This window comes from Vigna unguiculata, chromosome 10, assembly GCF_004118075.2.
Source record: "Vigna unguiculata cultivar IT97K-499-35 chromosome 10, ASM411807v1, whole genome shotgun sequence".
Lineage (NCBI taxonomy): Eukaryota > Viridiplantae > Streptophyta > Magnoliopsida > Fabales > Fabaceae > Vigna > Vigna unguiculata.
In genome coordinates, this window is record NC_040288.1 from 21,435,244 (window position 1) to 21,448,753 (window position 13,510).

General features: G+C 35.6%; 1 protein-coding gene across 1 annotated transcript; it reads right to left on the bottom strand.

Moving 5' to 3' along the window:
- Positions 1-6,349: 6,349 nt before the first annotated feature.
- On the bottom strand, positions 6,350-13,254 carry LOC114165394. Its single transcript, XM_028050034.1, has 4 exons — positions 13,193-13,254; positions 12,806-13,063; positions 12,149-12,736; positions 6,350-6,437 (listed from the first exon to the last, which is right to left on the bottom strand). The coding sequence occupies exons 1-4, from the start codon at positions 13,252-13,254 to the stop codon at positions 6,350-6,352; spliced, it is 996 nt and encodes a 331-aa protein (XP_027905835.1).
- Positions 13,255-13,510: the final 256 nt, after the last annotated feature.

Sequence of the window (13,510 nt, forward strand, 5' to 3'; positions counted from 1 at the left end):
ACTTGTTAGGAACAAGGCAATAAAGGAAAGAATAAAGGAGAGAAAAATAGACACAGAGAATTTAACGTGGTTCGGCTACAATGTGTATGCCTACGTCCACGACTACACTAGGAAGTATTTGTATTTTTTGGTGTATCTTAAAGCTTTACATAGAGTCTCTTATATAGTAAAATAGAGAACCACATCTCACTATTCTAAGCGATGTGGGACTAAATCAAGCACCATAATTCTAACAATTCTCCCACTTGGGGTTTGATTTACATTACCACCTAGTGTAGTGCCTTCATCATCAATTTTCTCGAAGGCCAGTTGAGGCAATGCAAAGCCTCAACTTAGTTGTTGTGACAGTCTTGGTCAACATATCAGCTGGATTCTCTGCACCTGAAATCTTCAACAAAATCAAATCTCCATCATTTATCAAGTTTCTGATAAAATGATACTTCAATTCAATGTGTTTGCATCTGGAGTGAAGAATTGGATTTCTAGCAAGACAAATGGCACTTTGACTGTCACTGAACAATGAAGGTTCATCTTGCCCTTTTCCTAATTCTTTTAGAAGATTCTTCAACCATATCATCTCTTTTGCTGTTTCTGAGATAGCTATATATTCAGCTTCAGTGGTTGAAAGGGAGACTCTTCCTTGAAGTTTGGACTTCCAACTGATAGCTGTGCCACCCAACGTAAAAATATAACCTGTTGTGCTCTTTCTACCATCCAAATCACCTCCCAAATCTGCATCAGAAAACCCCTGTAAAGTGAGATTACTTCTTTTAAAGGACAAATGCATCTTTGAAGTGCCCTTCAAATATCTCAATATCCACTTCACGCCTTCCCAATGCTCCTTTCCGGGATTGGATAGAAACCTGCTCACAACTCCCACTGCATGTGCTATATCAGGTCTGGTGCAAACCATAGCATACATCAAGCTCCCTACTGCAGATGCATATGGCACTTTAGACATGTGATTTTCTTCTTCCTCTGTCTGAGAAGATTGCCTTTTTGAGAACTTTAAGTGAGTTCCCAAAGGTGTATTCCTGGTTTTAGCATTTCCAACATTGAACCTGCTAAGCAATTTTTCAATATATTTTTCCTGAGATAAATTTAGAATACCTTTAGATCTATCCCTGGAAATTCTCATACCAAGAATTTGCTTGGCTGGACCAAGATCCTTCATTTCAAAATTTTCTGACAATTGTTTCTTCAACCTGTCAATTTCTGCCATATTAGCACCAGCAATCAACATGTCATCAACATATAAGGCAAGAATGATATAACTATCAACATATTTCTTCACGTAACAACAATGATCTTCTTCACATCTATGAAATCCTGAGTTTCTCATAAACTCATTAAACTTCTTATACCATTGTCGCGGTGCTTGTTTCAACCCATACAAACTTTTATGAAGCTTGCATACAAGATTCTCTTTGCCTTGTACTTCAAAACCTTTTGGTTGTGCCATAAAGATTTCTTCCTCAAGATCTCCATGTAGGAATGCAGTTTTCACATCTAACTGCTCCAGATGAAGATTTTCTGCAGCTACTATACTCAAGATAACTCTGATGGTAGTCATCTTGACAACAGGAGAGAAAATTTCTGTGAAGTCAATTCCTTGTCTCTGTTGGAACCCTTTCACTACGAGTCTGGCCTTATATCGTTTGCTGCCATCTGGTTCTTCTTTTAATCGATAAACCCACCTGTTTTGCAAAACCTTCTTTCCTTCTGGAAGCTTGGTTAAAGACCATGTCTTATTCTTCTGAAGAGACTTTATCTCATCTTCCATTGCTAGCTCCCACTTAATAGATTCACCTCCCTGCATAGCCTCAGCAAAATGCTCTGGCTCACCAGCATCAGTCAACAACAAGTAATGCAATGAAGGGGAGTACCTTTGTGGTGCTACAATGGTTCTGCTAGACCTTCTAGTCGGTAATTCAGGAGTTACTGGCTCTACTATCTGTTCAGGTTCTGACCCAAACTCTGACTCGGGCTCTGACTCAGGCTCTACTTCTGTATTCTGCCTTCTGTTGGCTACATCACTTTCTGAAACTTCTTCTAATGATACCTGCTCTGGCTTTTTATTTGCATTTGCAAATTCTGCAGTCCTGTCCTTATAGAACATGTTTTCATTAAAAGTAACATTTCTACTTCTGATAATTTTCTTGTTTTGGTCATCCCAAAACCTGTAGCCATACATGTCAGATCCATAGCCAATGAAATAGCATCGCTTTGCCTTAGGGTCCAATTTATCTCTATTATTAGAGTTCAACAAAATATATGAAGCACAACCAAAAACTTTCAGATGTGAAAGGTTTACCTCATTTTCAGACCATACTTCTTCAGGTAACTGATAGCCTAAAGGAACTGATGGTCCTCTGTTTATGAGATAGGCTGCTGTGCTTATTGCATCTGCCCAAAATACCTTGGGTAGTCCTGACTGGATTCTCATACATCTTGCCCTTTCATTCAAGGTTCTGTTCATTCTTTCTGCCACACCGTTTTGTTCTGGTGTTCCTGGAACCATCTTGATCATTCTGATCCCATTCTCTGAACAAAACTCCTTGAATTGATTACTGTCATATTCTCCACCATTATCAGACTTCAAACATTTAATCTTTAAACCTGTTTGAGTCTCAACCTCCTGTTTCCACCTTTTAAACACAGAAAACACATCAGATTTATTTTTAAGAAAATAAACCCATACCTTTCTTGTAGAGTCATCAATGAAGGTTACGTAATACTGTGAACCTCCAAGAGATTTCACTGGAGCTGGCCCCCAAACATCTGTATGCACTAGTGCTAGTCTTTCAACTTTAGACGACTTACTTGTTTTGGAGAAGCTAACCTTTTTCTGCTTTCCAAAGATACAATGTTCGCAAGGTCCAACGTCAACATACTTCAAGTTAGGTATTTTACTTTTTGAGACCATGAGCTTCATTCCTTTCTCACTCATATGCCCAAGTCTCTGATGCCACAAAGAGGAACTGTTGCCAACTTCTGCAACTGATATCATATCCTCATCTGCAATCATGTAAAGAGATCCTCGCTTCTTTCCACGAGCAACAACAAGATTACCTTTCATTACTTTCCAGTGTCCATCTCCAAAGGTGGTGTAATGCCCCTCATCATCCAACTGCCCTATAGATATTAAGTTTCTCTTTAAGGCTGGAATATGTCTGACATTCTTCAAAGTCCACACACTTCCATTAGAGGTTCTGATATTGATATCACCTCTTCCTATAATATCAAGAGATTTCCCATCTGCAAGGTAGACCTTCCCAAACTTTCCTGGAACATAGTTAGATAATAGTTCTAAAGAAGGTGTAGTATGAAATGACGCACCTGAGTCCATAATCCATGAGTCAATAGAACTATCTAGACTACATAATAGTGCATCTTCAATTTCATCAGTTGCTGCATTTGCTGATTGATCATCATCTTGCCTCTTGTTGTTGTTCTTCCTTGGAGCCCTACATTGACTTGTAAAGTGACCCCTTTTCTGACAATTCCAACAAGTGATATCATTCCGGAATTTTGGTTTTGATTTCTCTCTAGACTTTGATCTGCCTCGGCCTTGATTACGACCTTTCTGGCTACTTCTTCCTCTAGTTTCAGTACTCAATGCTGAACCGGAACTAGAACTGGAAGATTCCCCTGAACTTTTCCTGCGAACATCTTCGCTTAAGATCAAGTCACGGATGTTATCAAGCTTCAACTTACTATTACTTGCAGAATTACTAACTGCAGTAACAATTGCACTCCAACTTTCCGGAAGAGATGATAATAAAATTAATGCTTTCACCTCATCATCAAATGTTATCTGCACTGATGTCAACTGCGCAATAATTGTATTGAATTCACTAATATGATTAGTAATCGAGTTACCTTCACCCATTTTTAGGTTGACTAGCCTGCGAATCAAATACACTTTATTGGCTGCAGATGGCTTCTCATACATATTTGACAATGCCTTCATCAAATCTACGGTTGTGTTTTCGTTCATGATGTTGAACGCAACATTCTTGGCTAATGTCAACCGGATCACACCGAGTGTCTGCCGATCTAACAAATCCCATTCCGCCTGCTCCATGTCAGTTGGCTTCTGCCCTGTTAAGGGTAGATACAACTTCTTCTGATACAGGTAGTCCTCTATCTGCATCTTCCAGAACCCGAAGTCACTGCCATCAAACTTCTCAATCCTCACCTTCCCTTCTTCCAATGCCATTGCTCTTGCTGCTTTGACGAAAGCTCCTGCTGCTTTTGACCAAAGCTCCTGCTGCGGCTTTTGACCAAAGCTTCTGCTGCCTTTGACCAAAGCTTCTGCTGCCTTTGACCAAAGCTCCCACTACTTCTCTAAACTGAGATCCCCAAGAAGAAAAAATAGAAACCAAATCTTTTCTGATGTGAAAGATCAGACAATGCTGCAACCACAGAGCATACTCAGAAAAATGGCTCTTGATACCAATTGTTAAGTTTATAAAGAGGGGGTTTCACTGGGGAGAACAACACCAATGAGATATGAGCCTAACCACATAAGACACTAACACCACTCTCAACCCAAAACCTTAAGGCGATGGGTTTATGGGTCTTGATTCTTATATAGTGCTCTACTTTCTCATTTCTGGTCAATGTGGGACTTAGACTCACACTTGGATTCCTAACAAGGTGACTTTGGGTTTGGATTCATGATTGATATGTGTCGATTGAAGTTTAATGTTCAATTGTGACAACAACTCTGATTGTGAATGAACGTCTTTGTTTGAGTGATTAATCCACATGAAACTTAATTTATATTGCGACCTTTCTCTTTTTTTCTATTTGGGATACCATTATTTTTATCTTGGTAATTAGAAATATCTTTTGTAGGCTTTTAATTCTCTTATTTAAAAAAAATATAAAATATAAAATATATTATTTCTTTTATATAATTATTGAATATCATGTCAAATCTTGGATTTGTTTGATAACTAAAACACTTCTTTGTAGGCTTTTAATTCTCTTATTTTCAGAAATAAAAATAAAAGAAAATAAAAATAAATAAAATAAAAATTATAAATTATATTTCTTTATTGAATATCATGTCAAGTCTTGGATTTGCTTGATAATTAAAATACTCCTTTGTAAGCTTTTAATTATCTTATTTGAAAAAAAAATTATAAATTATTTCTTTTATATAATTATTGAATATCATGTCAAGTCTCAAATTTGCTTGACACTAAGTTTTTTATAATGTTAAATCTTAGATTCTTTGACAATAAAAAAATATTAAAATCTAAAATAAGAAGATCATAAATTATAAATTATACTTTTTTTTATCATTTTTGGATATCATGTCAAGTCTTGCATTTGCTTGATAATTTAATCATGTTGAATCTCAGATTCTCTACATAATAAAAATATTAAAATCTAAGATTAAAAGATAAATAATATCAAACAACAAATATTTTTACAAAGAACTTCGTTATTCCTGATTTTCCAAATGGAAATATGTAGGAGAGAGGTACAATCCTCGTCGAGCCAAAAAAATTATTTTTTTTATCTTTATTATTTTGTATATGTATTATTTTGTTTGATTTTTGGGAACAACAAATGCTTTAAAAATCTACTGTTATCTTCCATTCTTAATTTAAGGGAACTGTCTTAGGACGAACATTGTGGGGGTGCTAATACCTTCTCCACACGTAACCGACTCCCGAGCCCAAATTTGGTTTCAAAGACTATTCTTTTTTTAAGGTATTTTCTATAGTTTTCCATATTAAACTTTGGTGGTGACTCCTCTGTATTTTGTTAAATTATTTCCACCGTCCTGTTGTGATTTTGGTTGTGACAATACCAAAATGGGAATAAAAAAAATCAAGTAACTCAATTGGAGAAATATTTAATTTATGCTCTTCTCAACGGTATTTCCCTTCAACCTACCTTACCAACTACTTTTTAATCTTTCAAGATTTCTTAAGAGGATAGGGAGAGATATGTTGTTAGCACCATACGATGTCCTCATAAAGAAAGTGTTATGGAGACAAGGAATAGATGACAAAGTGTTCAAAATAAAAGGATCAGATTCAACAATGAGAAATGATTACTATGTGGAACATCCTGTAACATCTTGACCAGATATTACTAATTTAAGTAAAATAAAAATAATATTAGAAATAGAACTTCATTTATTATCAATAGCTCTTTCCCAAAGCGCGGGAAAATTTTCAGAATTTATTAAATGCATCGAAATTCAAAACCATAAATCCAACTCAATGTTTACATAGTTCAAGACTGATAAAAAAATTAATGTTTACAAAATAATAAAAATAAAATAGTCCATAAAGAAGTTTCCCCTACTAGACCCTCTATGGCTTTAAGCCTCACCAGCTCCACTTGCAACCTCATTCGATCCCGTGTAATGAATTGCATGATCCTTGCCAAACACAAGTAGATAGGGTGAGCTAACAATATACAAATTAATAACCAATATAAAGTGCATAACACCCACTCGACGCAGAACCACCATCCTCCAAATCCAGAGAACATGACCACCATCATGTTCATCCACGCTCTACTTCCTTAAATGATGACCTTAAGATGTCTTTTGCTGCCACAAGCCACAACTCGTGGTTCCACCTCTACAAGCCACAACTAGTAGATACATGTGCGAGATTATCCTATTACGAACCACCATCCGTAACACCAGGTGGAGTTCCCAATACAAACCATAATTCGTACTCTCGACCCAAGATTAGAAACATCACTTGCCATAACTCGTGATTGCCTAATCAAGTGAAAACCATCCATACGAGCCACAACTCACATACTCAAACCGGTTACCAATATCACCAGACCACAACGCGGGATCACCATGTGTTTACTCTCCATTCCAAACCATAACTTAAGGAATGCCATTTCGAGCCACAACTCAAGGAATGTCTCAAAGAGTTCTATACTTGAGCTATCATCCAAAGCCTTGTACACCGCGCACCAATCCATTGGAACAACCCCTTATCCCCTACGTTATCGTCTGGCGCTTGCCAGGAAAGTTTTGGTTGCAGACCGCTTGGCGAAAGCTTCTCGTTGCCAAGCGCCACATGCTCTAGAGGTTTATGGATTTTTAGATATCGCCTGGCGGGACCACCGCCACCGCTAGGTGCCACACGTTCCAGTTGTCCACACAATTGTTGCTTGTTAGAATCATCCTCACCGCTAGGCGCCAAGCACTCCGAAAGCTCTCTATTTTTGTAGTTGTCACTTGAAGGTTGAATTCCAACCGCTAGGCGCTACACTAGTACACGAGTTTTACTGATTTAAAAACCCTACAGAACTAAGTATTACACTCTCCAAGTTATTGCATCATCACCTTAAATCACAAACTAAGTAATCTTACAATTTACCATGATCCATATTGTATCTCCACAGAACCTATGCCAAATTAGGAATAATTCACTCATCCCATTTCTAATTGGCTCCATACTCACTTTTTAACTCTATCACAAGCTATGACTACCCATAAAACTCCAATTTTAGCAACCAATAACACATATCTCAATCCAATTCCCAAGTATTATTTCTCTAATAACTATAATGATCCCTTCCAAACCAACCTCCTACAAACCTAACATAGCTCATAAACCCTTAACGATATAATTCCATGATATATTTAAATTAACTCAAAAGAGAATGTCCAATTCCTAAGTCCCGATTTGCAGTTAATTTTATACATGGTCTTGGTATTTAGGAACTTAATATGTGTAAGATTTGCTAAATTTAATTAATTAAATAAATAAATAATTAATAAATGTGGGTAGTGGGAGCCTTTATGGCATTAAATGTTAATTGAAGTGATGTGGAAAAGTACTAGTTCAAATGGTTGAGAACTCTTGATTGTGTGAGGGGACTTGGGTTCAAGTCCTATGTGTGTCATTTATGTGTTATTTAATTTATTATTATTTTAATAATATGATGAGTGATAATATAATCCAATGGGAAAGGGCAAAGAAAACCCTAGCCCCTAGGAGAGAGCTAAAGGGAGGCCATTGGTAATCAAGGAGAAACACTTAAGATTTCAATTTTAAGCAAAAAAATCCAAGTTAGGGGTGATGAAATCGTGTGCATTATTTTTTATTTTGCTAAATATCTCGAGTTTTGGATTTCTGGAAAATTTCTAGAAAATGCCTGGCGACTCACTCAAAGCCGCTAGGCGACACATGCAATTTTGCTTGTTTTCCTGGGTTCTTGATAGGAACCGCCTGGCGGCAGGATGCGGGCTGCCAAGCGACGCAAGCTCGTAACCCAGTTTCTGGGTTTTCCAGATGAAGTGCCTGACGGTGATGAACATCCGCCAGGCGATGCAAACCTGTTCAATCAATTTTTGATGTTTTGCGTGTTCTGGGATGATGTTGATTAAGAGGAAAGGAAGTTTTAATTACTTGTGAATGATTAGGGCATCACACATCATGGAATTTCATGTGATTGGGGATTAATTTGGATGAAAATTGTATGAACATCATTTTTGGGTTGATGATTTGGGATTGTTATATTGACACTAATTTAAGTGGAAAATGTGAATGGATTTCGTATATGGCAAGTTTTAGGAATGAACCGTGATTGTAAACACTCGAGTGAAGCCTATTTGAGTCATAAATCTAATAAAATCAGATTTGTCTAGGATTGGTTAAGGTTTGCAGGTGCATGGAGAATTTTTGGGGTTCCTAGAATAGCAGGAACCGCCTGGCGGCACTCAATTTGTCTCTAGGTGCTATACCAGCATAGTGGGCTTGGTGTGTTGTGGGTACAGTGGACTTGGGAAGTTGAACCTAGGGTAATTGGAGTGTTAAAAAAGAAATGAATTGGGGAAAACTGGACATGCCAAATAGGTGTAACATCCTAGCCAGATATTACTATTTTAAATAAAATAAAATGAAGCTAAAATAAAACACATTTAGTTCCATGTAAAAATTCCCATGCTGACCCCACTCTGGCTCTAAGTATCCACATGCTCATCTGCATCAACATCTGCTCCCATGTAACGAGTTACATGATCATCACCAAACACACACAGATAGGGTGAAAAAAAAACTCATTACAAGGTACATTATAATAATAATTAAAAACCCCTAACACTTCTACTACACTCAAATCTCGGACCCAAACTTTAATATCTTCCTCTAGACGCCTCTTGATTCTACACCCTTTGATGAGTACACTGATCGATCTTTGCTGCATGAGTGTCTACTCGCCCCTCTGACTACAGACCACCACCTAATAGTCCACACGCGGGAATAAATTGCCATAGCCACAATCTGCGACACCAAGTGGAGTTCCCCAAAACGAACCGCAGTCCGTAGTTTTCCCAAGACTACCAAACTCAATCCGTTACACTGAAGAGGGCAATCTTTCAGAACCCCACCGTATGAGCCACGATCTCGCACACTCCATTGGACTTCAAAAACCACTAGGCTACAACCTCAAGTGACCACGTGTTACCCCAATACAAGTTACACTCATAATTGGCCCCCCAACAAAGCATCGCATCAAGACCTCCATCCAAAGCTGTGTAGAATCCCTCGTGTAATCCATTACTACATCCAAAACCGCCTAGCACAACATCCACGTCGCTAGGTTAACTCGCGTTCTAGACCACCTGGCAGAACACTTGGCGCCATCGGACGCCAACCCACTGGATTTTGGTCCAAGCCCAGTTCTACAACACACTGCATGACAGAACCACTTCCGTCGCCAAGCGCTAACTCTCGGGTTTTACTCTAGAGTTCACTTTGTGGCCTATCTCCTGGCGGTTTACACTGTTCTGCCATACGCCACACTAGTAATTGGTAATTTACTGGTATTTGGCACTCTAGAATAGGTTCCAATGAACCTATTTACACAAGAGACTCAGTGCACGAAAAACATGCATCCATGACAAGTAAATACACTTTCATATCATTAAGTTGAACTCAACTACACAATATCACATGGTCATACATCAAACACAACCATATTCTTGCTTTTATACATCTCGGAGAATCACAACAAATGCACATAAAACTATCAAAACAAAGTGTTATACCCAACACACAATCCTACACAACCAAACAATATACAAACAAGAAAGAACACATAACTATTGCCCCAAAATATCGCATAGGCAATAAAATAATAATAATGATAATAATAATAAAAAAAAACAACAACAATAATAATAATAACAAAATGAAACAAGACAAATAAAAAAATAATAATGAAAATAATAATAAAATGAAATGAAACAGTAATAGTAAAACAATAATACTAATAAGATAAAATAATAAATAAAATAATAATAATAAAATAACAAAAATAAAATAAAACAATAATAATAAATAATAATGATAATAAAATCATAAATAAAATAAAACAATGATAATAATAATATAATAGTAAAATTAAAATAAATTAATAAATATAATAATAAAATAATAGTAAAATAAAATGAATAAAATAATAATAATAATAATAATAAAGATAATTATAAAATAAAATAAAATGAGAATAATAGTAATAATAATAATAAAGATAAAAATAGTAATAAAAAAATAATAATAATATAAATAATAATTATAATAATAATAATAATAAAACGAAATTTTAAAAATAAAAATAATAATGAAAATGAAAATAATAATAAAATAAAATGAAAAAATAATAATAAAACAATAATATTAATAAAATAAAATAATAATAATAAAATAATAATGATGATGATAAAATAAAGCAATAATAATAAAGCAATAATAATGATACTAAAATCATGAATAAAACAAAACAATGATAATAAAAATAATATAAAAAAATAATAGTAAAATAAAATAAAATAATAATACTAAGAAATGTAATTATAAAATAAAATGAAATTAATAATAATAAAAATAAAAATAAAAATAATAATAAAAATGATAGTAATTGTAATAATAATAGTAAAATAAAATAATAATAGGCTTAAATACTTTTTTGGTCCTCATTTTCGTAGTATTTATTGTGGATGGTCCTCATTTTGATAGAGTGTTTAAAATGGTCCTCATTTTTACCGAATGTTTAAAATGGTCCTCATTTTCACAATTTGTGTTTTATTTGGTCCTTTTCTGTAACGCCGTTTAAATCATTAACGAAACATTGTATAGGTGGCACAATTTGTATTAGGGTGTGTTGCGTGTACTGTACAGGTGTGGTAATTAGATATATGGGGTTAAATAAGTGAGATAGGGTTTTGGTAAGGAATGTTTGGGCAGTTGGCGAGTTTTGGCAATCTTGTTCCTTCATTCCCAATTGGTGTTGTTGCAATCTTCTTCTTCTTGCAATCCCATTATATAGGTATGTTATAGTCTCAATCTTCTTCCTTTACATCTGATTGTAATCGTTGGAGGCAACCGTGTTGTATCACTTCGTGCACTGTTGGTGGTTCAACGAGAAATGGATTAACCCCGATTTGTAGCTGCGGAGAGATGTCAGCTTTGAGGATGGTAAGAACTCCAAAGAATATTGGTAGAAAATTTTGGGTACAATCTTTTTTTTACTTTTTTTGTTAATAATAAATTGGTTTTTAAATTTTGGTTTATTGATTTACAAAGTGGTGGTTCCAATAATGTGGGCTGCAACTTTTTCAAATGGTGGTGTTGATGAAAAGGATGTCATCATCATGACACAAATGAGGCAGATTAATGATTTGGAGAAGTCACTGAAGGTTGCTGAGAAGAGGCTGCAATTAGTAATAGGGTTCACTTGTGTTGTTATTGTATTATTCATACTGTTATTGTGTGTAATCTTTTAAAGTCCAATCTGTTTTGTACTATTGTTAAATGAAGAAATGAATTAGTTTGATTATGTTGATATTAGTCCCAACATGTTCAAAATGACATCTTAATCTGAGCATTAAAGTAAGTGATATTGATCTAAGCTTGGGAAAAATTAAATTGATCTAAGTCTGGAAGAAGTTAAATTCATAACATTAATTCATCCTCATCAAAATGCACTACATCAATGTTTGGAAAAAGTGAAATTGAACGAAGTTTAAGGAAAGTCAAAATGCAGTACATCAATAATGAATTCTACATCAGAAATTCCAAAAAATAACTAAGACGTTTGTAGTTGTTATCATGGCCTCCTCCTAATATGTAATTTCATCCTAAACTGCTGAGATGGTTCTTCTGGTGTTGATAGTGGTGTTGCTTGACTCTCCACTTCAGTAATTGGTGCTTTCTCAGTAGTTGGTGCATTCTCAGTAGTTTGGGCATTTGGTGCAGGCTCAGCAGGTGTTGTAGTCTGCTCATCCACAGGCTTATCTAGGCAATTGTTCCTGTTATGTCCAATCTGACGGCATATGCTACATTTTTTTCTATGACCTCCTTTGTTGATTTGTGTGTTATCCTTTCTCAACTCCCACTTTTCCAATCTTCTTTTTTTCTTGGGTCTTCCTAGTAAGATCCTCTTATGTGGTGGATGGACGTCGGGGTAGGGAGTTCTTTCCCATAAGACTTCACCATTGACTGGAAAGATGATGGATTGATATATTTCTTCGTAGGTGGATCTCCTGAAGCAGATTGGTATGAAGTCCTCAGCATTGACATTGATGAAATTCATTGCTACAATAGCATGGCAACAAGGGATAGCAGTCAAAAGCCATTTCCTACAGCTGCAATGTTGAGCATCCACATTCACTGTGTACTTATCTCCAACCATGGATATGTGCCTCACTTCAAATAGTTTTTCTCCTAACCAACTGCAAATATCATTACACATATCAGTACACGCATAAGTTGATTGTGTTAAAAAAAGACAAAAACCTAACCTTGGGATCCAATATTTGGTTAACTCCTTTTCTTTGTGTAGTCTATCAAGGACCTTGGGGCAGATGTTTCCTTCAAAAGTTGTAACCTTTTTTCTCTTAGTGGCCCACCTTTCCATTAAATAAACTCTGATTTCTTCGAGCATGGTGATTATGGGTTTGCCTCTTGCATCCACTATGACACTATTAAAAGCTTCACTCATATTGTTGACAATTGTGTCGCATATGGCTCGACCACTAAATCTAGACTTAGACCAGAACCTGCATGAATAATAGCGTCAGTATTGATGTAAGGTATTTGTACAGAAATCAGGTATTTGTAAAAAATCAGGTATTTGTACAAAAATCAAGAATTTGTACAGAAATCAGGTATTTGTACAGTAGATATACCTTGGAGGTATAACAATAAGGTATTTGTAAGCATCAATATTTAACTCTTTAATTGTTAACATCACTCTTTCCCAAATTGCTGGGTGTGCTCCTAACAGCCTTCCACATGAGTATCTTTAATTTTTGGCCAGAGAATCTTTTTCTAAAATTTGCATACAGATGCCTCATGCAAAACCTGTGCTCAGTAGTGGGTAATAGGTCCTAAATGGCAGACACTAATCCCTGTGCAATGATAAGATTATTAGTACTTACAACATTAAAAAAAAATTAATAAATTGAACATATATTAAACATACCTTTTGTTGGTCAGACATAAAG

Bases quoted from the DNA above. Each gene is read 5' to 3' on its own strand.
- LOC114165394 (XM_028050034.1), bottom strand. From the start codon at position 13,254: ATGTTAACAATTAAAGAGTTAAATATTGATGCTTACAAATACCTTATT. The intron at 12,737-12,805 runs GTTAGGTTTTTG...TGATATTTGCAG, and splicing joins ACCAAATATTGGATCCCAAG to TTGGTTAGGAGAAAAACTAT. The intron at 6,438-12,148 runs GTTTAGGATGAA...GTATATTGTTAG, and splicing joins CCAGAAGAACCATCTCAGCA to CTCACCCTATCTACTTGTGT.